The sequence below is a fragment of the Carcharodon carcharias genome, chromosome 15 (genome assembly GCF_017639515.1).
Source record: "Carcharodon carcharias isolate sCarCar2 chromosome 15, sCarCar2.pri, whole genome shotgun sequence".
Taxonomy (NCBI): domain Eukaryota; kingdom Metazoa; phylum Chordata; class Chondrichthyes; order Lamniformes; family Lamnidae; genus Carcharodon; species Carcharodon carcharias.
In genome coordinates this window covers 114,199,054-114,207,126 of record NC_054481.1, presented here as the reverse complement: position 1 = coordinate 114,207,126, position 8,073 = coordinate 114,199,054, and the positions used below count along the sequence as shown (strand labels likewise).

Below are 8,073 nucleotides of genomic sequence, written 5' to 3'. Positions count from 1 at the left end.
CAACTAACTGGAGCTAATCCCAGTCCCCAGTGGCTCAACTCACAAACCCAGTGGGGTGTACACCTAACCATTATTGGATGCTTCTGAGTAGTACATTGGCAGTTCTTAGGCCTCCTCATGAAAATGGCCACCTCTCAGAAAGAAACAAGAACAAGCCTCTGATTGAGGATACCCTCCACTGTGTGGTGTTGCAATACCACCGTGCTAAATGGGATAGATTTTGAACAAATCTAGCAACTCAAGACAAGGCATCCATAAGGCGCTGTGGGCCATCAGCAGCAGGTGAATTGTACTCCAACACAATCTGTAACCTCATTGGTTGGCATATCCACCACTCTAGCATTACCATCAAGCCAAGGGATTAACCCTGGTTTAATGAAGAGTGCAGGAGGGCATGCCAGGAGCAGCAACCAGGCATACCTAAAAATGAGGTGTCAACCTTGTGAAGTTATAACACGGGACTACTTGCATGTCAAACAGCATAAGCAGCAAGTGATAGACAGCAAAGCGATCCCACAACCAACGGATCAGATCTGCAGTCCTGCCACATTCAGTCATGAATGGTGGTGGACAATTAAACAACTCACTGAAGGAGGAGGCTCCACAAATATCCCCATCCTCAATGATGGGGGAGCCCAGCACATCAGTGCAAAAGATAAGGCTGAAGCATTTGCTACAATCTTCAGCCAGAAGTGCCGAGTGAATGGTCCATCTTGGCCTCCACTGGAGGTCCCCAGCATCACAGATGCCAGCCTTCTGCCAATTCGACTCACGGATATCAAGAATCGGCTGAAGGCTGATAGTGCAAAGGATATGGGCCCTGACGATATTCCAACAATAGTACTGAAGACTTGTGCTCCAAATCTTGCCGCACCCCTAGCCAAGTGGTTTCAGTGCAACTACAACACAGGCACCTACCTGGATAATTGCCAAGTTTTGTCCAGTACACAAGAAGCAGGACAAATCCAACCCGGGCAGTTACCACCCCATCAGTCTTCTATGGATCATCAGTAAAGTAACGGAAGGGGTCAACACTGCTATCAAGCGGCACTTGCTTAGCAATAACCTGCTCACTGACTCCCAGTTTCAGTTCTGCCAGAGGCACTCAGCTCTTGGCCTCATTACAGCCTTGGAGAGTTCCCGAGGTGTGCTGAGAGTGACTGCCCTTGACATCAAGGCTGCATTTGACCAAGTGTGGCATCAAGAAGTCCTAGCAAAACTGGAGTTAATGGGAATCAGGGGGAAAACTCTCCGCTGGTTGGAGTTACACCTAGCACAGACGAAGATAGCTGTGGTTGCTGGAGGTCAGTTATCTCAGCTCCAGAACATCACTGCAGGAGTTCCTCAGGATAGTGTCCTCGGCCCAACCATCTTCAGCTGTTTCATCAATGACCTTCCTTCCATCCTAAGGTCAGAAGTGGGGATGTTTGCTGATAATTGCACAATGTTCAGCGCCATTCACGACTCCTCAGATACTGAAGCAGTCCATGCCCAAATGCAGCAAGACCTGGACAATATCCAGGCTTGGGCTGACAAGTGGCAAGTAACATTCACACGATACAAGTGCCAAGCAATGACCGTCTCCAACAAGAGATAATCCAACCGTTGCTCCTTGTTGTTCAATGACATTACCATCACTGAATCCCCCACTATCAACATCCTGGGGGTTACCATTGACTAGAAACTAAACTGGACTAACCATATAAAAACTGTGGCTACAAGGGCAGGTCAGAGGCTAGGAATCCTATGACGAGTAACTCACCTCCTGACTCCCCAAAGCCTGTCTACAATCTATAAGGCACAAGTCAAGAGTGTGATGGAATACTCCCCACTTGCCTGGATGAGTGCTACTCCCACCACACTCAAGAAGCTTGACACCGTCGAGGACAAAGCAACCCACTTGATTGGCACCCCATCCACAAACATTCACTCCCTCCACCATCAATGCACAGTGGCAGCAGTGTGTACCATCTACAAGCTGCACTGCAGGAATTCACCAAGGCTCCTTAGCATCTTCCAAATCAACGACCACTGCCATCCAGAAGGACAAGGGCAGCAAATAGATGGGAACACCATCACCTGGAAGTTCCCCTCCAAGTCACTTACCATCCTGACTTGGAAATGTATCACCCTTCCTCTACTGTCACTGGGTCAAAATCCTGGAACTCCCTCCCTGAGAGCATTGTGGATGTACCTACACCATGGACTTCAGCGGTTCAAGAAGGCAGCTCACCACCACCCTCTCAAGGGCAATTGAGGATGGGCAATAAATGCTGGCCGAACCAGCGAAGCCCACATCCCATGAATTAATTTTTAAAAAAATCTTCAAAAATCAGAGAGAAACATGGCCTTCCCCAACGACCTTCAAATCCCCCTAATTATAGTAACATATTTATAAAGATATAAACCCCATCTACAAGCTCATATCCCTTCTCAATATTTTTTCTGCAGACTTATAAAACCCAAAATTTAATGTGAATTAACAAGCATTGTTCTTAGAACTGTAAAGGAAGAAAGATATGCACTTAGATAATGCATATGATTTCAGGATATCTCAAAATGATTTACACCTACTGTTAAAGAAGCACTTCTGAAGTGTAGACGCTTGTAATATCTGAAATATGGCAATCAATTTGCGCACTGCAAGCTTTCCACCCCAGCCAAACAGATATTGATAACATAAAAGCAATATACTGCGGAAGCTGGATATCTGAGATAAAAACAGAAAACGCTGGTAAAACTCAGCAAGTCTGGCAGCATCTGTGGAAAGAGAAATAGAGTTAATGTTTTGAGTCCATATGACTTCTTCAGCGATAAAGATGGATATTGATAATGACCAGATAATCTATTTTGTGGATCTTGGGAAAAGGATAAATATTAGCTAGGACATCAGGGAGAACCCCCTGTTCTTCATCAAGATAATGCCATGAGACCTTTAATGTTCATCTGGGAAGACAAACAGAGTCTCAGTTTAACATGATACAAAAGATGGCATTTCCAACTGTGCAGCACTCAGTGCAACCAGTGTCAGCCTAGATTATGTGCTCAAGTCCCTGTGACATGGACACACACCAACTAATTCAAATGTGAGATGTTGCTCACTGGGCCACAGTTAACAGATAGAACTGTTTAACATTGGGCTTCTTGTTCAGCCCCGTCTCCCTTTCACTAAGAGTGACAATTAACTCAGTCCTTGCAGCAGTGCTTCCCAAACTATTTTCCAAGAGCCCAGTATATTTTACCAGTGCTCACTTTAGGATTGTCAATCCCCAGTGTTCACTCTAGGATTGTCAGTGCCTGGGGTTCCCTACAGGAGTGTCAGTGCCCAGCGTTCACTTTTGGGGTGTCAGTGCCCAATGTTCACTATAACGGTGTCAGTACCCAGTGTTCACTCTTAGATTGTCAGCCCTCAGTGTTCGCTATTGGATTGTCAATACCTAGTGTTGACTATAGGATTGTCAGTGCCCAGTGTTCCCTATAGGGGTGTCAGTGCCCAGTGTTCACTAAAGGGTTGTCAGACCCCAGTGTTCACTATCAGATTGTCAATACCCAGTGTTCACTTTAGGATTATCAGTGTTTACTATAGGAGTGTTAATGCCCAGTGTTCACTATTAGATTGTCAGTGCCCAGTGTTCACTATAGGGGTGTCAGTGCACAGTGTTCCCTATAGGGGTGTCAGTGCCCAGTGTTCACTACTAGATTGTCAGTGCCCTGTGTTCACTATAGGGGTGTCAGTGTCCAGTGTGCATTATTAACTTGTCAGTACCCAGTGTTCACTATAGGGGTGTCAATGCACAGTGTTCACTATTAGATTGTCAACACTGAGTGTTCACTATAGGGGTGTCAGTGGACAGTATTTGCTATTAGATTGTCAGTGCCCAGTGTTCACTATAGGTGTGTCAGTACACAGTGTTCCCTATAGGGGTGTCAGTGCCCAGTGTTCACTACTAGATCGTCAGTGCCTAGTGTTCACTATAGGATTATTAGTGCCCAGAGTTCAATATTGGATTGTCCATACCCGGTGTTGACTATAGGATTGTCAGTGCCCAGTGTTCCCTACAGGGGTGTCAGTGCCCAGTGTTCACTATAGGATTATTGGTGCCCAGAGTTCAATATTGGATTGTCAATACCCGGTGTTGACTATAGGATTGTCAGTGCCCAGTGTTCCCTACAGGGGTGTCAGTGCCCAGTGTTCACTACTAGATTGTCAGTGTCCTGTATTCACTATAGGGGTGTCAGTGCCCAGAGTTCACTATTGGATTGTCAATATCCAGTGTTTACTATTAAATTGTCAGTACCCAGTGTTCACTATAGGGGTGTCAGTGCAAAGTGTTCCCTATAGGGGTATCAATGCACAGTGTTCACTATTAGATTGTCAACATCGAGTGTTCACTATAGGGGTATCAGTGGACAGTGTTCGCTATTAGATTGTCAGTGCCCAGTGTTCACTATAGACGTGTCAGTGTCCAGTGTTCACTACTAGATCATCAGTGCCCAGTGTTCACTATAGGATTATCAGTGCCTGGTGTTCATTATAGGGGTGTTAGTGCCCAGTGTTCACTATTGGGGTGTCAGTGCCCAATGTTCATTTTTGGGGTGTCAGTGCCCTGTGTTCACTATTGGGGTGTCAGTGCCCAGTGTTCACTGGAGGGATGTTGAGAGCTCTGCGGCTGCGCGGAGTGTCAGTTCGCCGGGTTGAAGTCCCGCGATATTTGGGTGCATTGCGTGAACTCTCGCGGTGTTTGCTGCCAAGTCTCGCGATACCGGGCAGGGCGATGGCAGGCCGGCTGGTAGCCGAGGGCCGACTGAGCGCCGGCTCCTTCGCGCTTGGAGTGTCGGTCACCTTGGTACCGGGGATTAGTGGGGTCCAGTCCGGCTTCATCACCCGCGCACTGCTCGGTACTTACCTGGCTGTCATTAACGTCCTGTTACTGCTGCTATACCGGGGTCTCCATTACCAGGTAACTGGCGGTGGGAGGAGACACGCCTCGGCGGGGCGGGGGAGGTGAAGGGGATCCCCGCTCTTTGCTCAGTTTGTTTCAGGCCCCGGGGGAGGGGTGGTTCCGGGCGATAAAAGGGAAAATCGGCGGCTGTTTTCAGCTCAGTTGCTGTGCAGTGACCCCTAGCGGGTACTGGCCTGGGGAGCTGGCCCTGATGCCTCCTGCAGTTGAAGAGCATATTCGCGCTGCTCCCTTATCTGGTGCTGGTTGTTTCTCTCCCTCCCCGCCAAACCGGGTAACATTAACTTAAGATAATGTATTCACTGCGCAAGAAGTACACGTGTTAAGTTAATCCAAACTTCAGGAGTTCAGTAAAATCTCGCCGAGATGCAGTTCCACAAACAGCATTTGCCCTCTGGCATCTCATTCAAGTGGGCAACAGATTGCCAGGGGAAGAATGAAACAAACAGAAAATGCTGGAAAAACCTCAGGTCTGACAGCATCTGTGGAGAGCGGAACAGAGTTGACGTTTCGAGCCCGCATGACCCTTCTTCAGAGTGAGATGCTGTCAGATCTGAGTTTTTCCAGCATTTTCTGTGTGTGTTTCAGATTTCTAGCATCCGCAATCATTTGTTCTTGGCTAAGGGAAGAATATTGGCTTAACATTTGATCCTTTTCTCTGTAGTGCCAAGGGATTTTAAGATCCATGGCAAACGATGCTGTCAATTTAATGTTTCACCCCAAAGGTGACGTGTCCATACAATAACTTTGCATTGATTGAGAAACCTTCAAGATAGTAAAATGTTCCCTGGTGCTTCACATATGGCCAACCAAAATTTGACAGAGTCTCATGAGATTTTAGTACAGGTGAGCAAAAGCTTGGTCAAAGGTAAATTTTGAAAAGTGACTTAAAGGAGAGAGAGGTGGAGAGGGTTAGGCAACAACACTCTGAATTTAGACTTGTGTGGAGGTTGGTGATTAAGGAAGCTGATTAATTTAAATCCTTCTGGTGTCATGTATAGACACAGTTAATCTAGTTTCAAGGTAAGTCGGATCATTAGGATGAGTCATAAATTTAAAAATGTGAAAAGCAGATGTAAAATAGATCCTAGACAAGAACAATTTATTTAAAATGTGATAATTGCAACACAAATATCATTCAGCTCAATCATTACATATATAAAATAAAAACAGAAAATGCTGGAAAAACTCAGCAGGTCTGACAGGATCTGTGGAGACAGAAACGAAGAATTAACGTTTCGAGTTTGTTTGACCCTTCTTCAGACTCATAATGTTAACTCTGTATCTCTCTCCGCAGGTGCTTCAGATCTGCTGATTTTTTCCTGCATTTTCAGCTCTTATTTCAGATTTCTAGCATCCAGAGTATTTTGCTTTTATCAATCAATACATATTTGTCTTAATCCTTTGTGTGTACCTTGTTCCCACAACTCTCCCTTTTTCCATCAACTACTTGTTTTTAAATGTTGACGTGGTGCCTGCTTCAGTCATTAACTCTGGTACTGCATTAAAAAGCCTGACATCCCCTTCGTGTGTTTTTTTGAAATTTTTCCTTTGTTTTTAAAAAAAATCCTTGTCATAAATTTCGTATGTGTAATCCTGTTCTCGACACATCAATCACTGGAACAGTCTGCTTCTGTCAACTTTGTCCTATCCCTTCATTTTAAGCACCTCTCAAATTACCCTGTAATGTCCTTTGTTCCAACAAAAACAGTCCCAATTTTTCATGTCTGTCTTCCTATTTTTACATAGAGTTACATAGAAGTTATAGTGCAGAAACAGACCATTTGAACTAACTAATCTAATTTAACTAAGTAATCCACAAACAGGACTGTCCCAGTAGACCAATCGTGTCAGCCTGTTCCTGCCCCACGGAACTCATTTCTTCCTATCTTGACTCTGTTTTCTCTCCCCTTGTCCAGTCTCTTCCCACCTACATCCGCGATTCCTCCGATGCCCTACTTCATATCAACAATTTCTAGTTCCCTGGCCCTAACCGCCGCTTCTTCACCATGGACGTCCAATCCCTCTACACCTCCATCCCCCATCAAGATGGTTTGAGGGCTCTCCGCTTCTTCCTTGAACAGAGGCTCAAACAATCCCCATCCACCACCACCCTTCTCGGTCTGTCTGAACTTGTTCTCTCACTGAACAATTTCTCCTTAAACCTGTCTCAATTCCTCCAAATCAAAGGTGTGGCTCTGGGTACCCGCATGGGCCTCAGTTGTGCTGTCTCTTTATGTATGTGGAACATTCCTTGTTCCAGTCATACTCAGCCCCCCTCCCACAACTCTCTTTTTTGGGTACATTGATGACTGTTTCAGTGCTGCTTCGTGCTCTTGTCTGGACCTGGAAAAATTTATCAATTTTGTTTCCAATTTATATCCCTCAATCACCTTCACATGGTCCATCTCCGACACTTCCCTTCCCTTCCTTGGCCTTTCTGTCTCAATTTCTGGTGATGGACTGTCCACTAATATTCGCTACAAGCCCTTTGACTCCCACAGCTACCTCGACTACAGCTTCTCACATCCTGCTTCCTGTAAGGACTCCATCCCATTCTCTCAGTTCCTTCACCTCCGTCACATCTGTTCCGATGATGACACTTTCCAAAATGGCGCTTCTGACATGTCTTCCTTCTTCCTTAACCGAGGTTTCCCAGCCACGGTGGTTGACAGGGCCCTCAACCGTGTCCGGCCCATCTCCTGCGCATCCGCCCTCACACCTTCCTCTCCCTCCCAGAACTATGATAGGGTTCCCCTTGTCCTCACTTTTCACCCCACCAGCCTCCGCATTCAAAGGATCATCCTCTGCCATTTCTGCTAACTCCAGCATGATGCCACCACCAAACACATCTTCCCCTCACCCCCCCGTCGGCATTCTGTAGGGACCGTTCCCTCCAGAACACCCTATTCCATTGTTCCATCACCCCCAACACCTCATCCCCTCTCATGGCACCTTCCCATGCAATTGCAGAAGGTGCAACACCTGCTCCTTTACCTCCCCTTCCCCCTCCTCACCGTCCAAGGGCCCAAACACTCCTTTCAGGTGAAGCAGCACTTCACTTGCACCTCATTCAATTTAGTCCGCTGCATTCGCTGCTCCCAATGCGGTC

The 8,073-nt window shown here is 46.4% G+C and overlaps 1 protein-coding gene across 2 annotated transcripts in view; it reads left to right on the top strand.

Moving 5' to 3' along the window:
* Positions 1-4,753: 4,753 nt before the first annotated feature.
* Positions 4,754-8,073, top strand: part of rpl22 (ribosomal protein L22) — an 80,281-nt gene continuing 76,961 nt past the window's right edge. For both annotated transcript variants that reach the window (XM_041207322.1, XM_041207320.1), the window contains exon 1: positions 4,754-4,961. In XM_041207322.1, the coding sequence (XP_041063256.1) occupies positions 4,776-4,961 (186 nt within the window). In that variant the 5' untranslated portion in view covers positions 4,754-4,775. The remainder of the gene's footprint in view (positions 4,962-8,073) is intronic.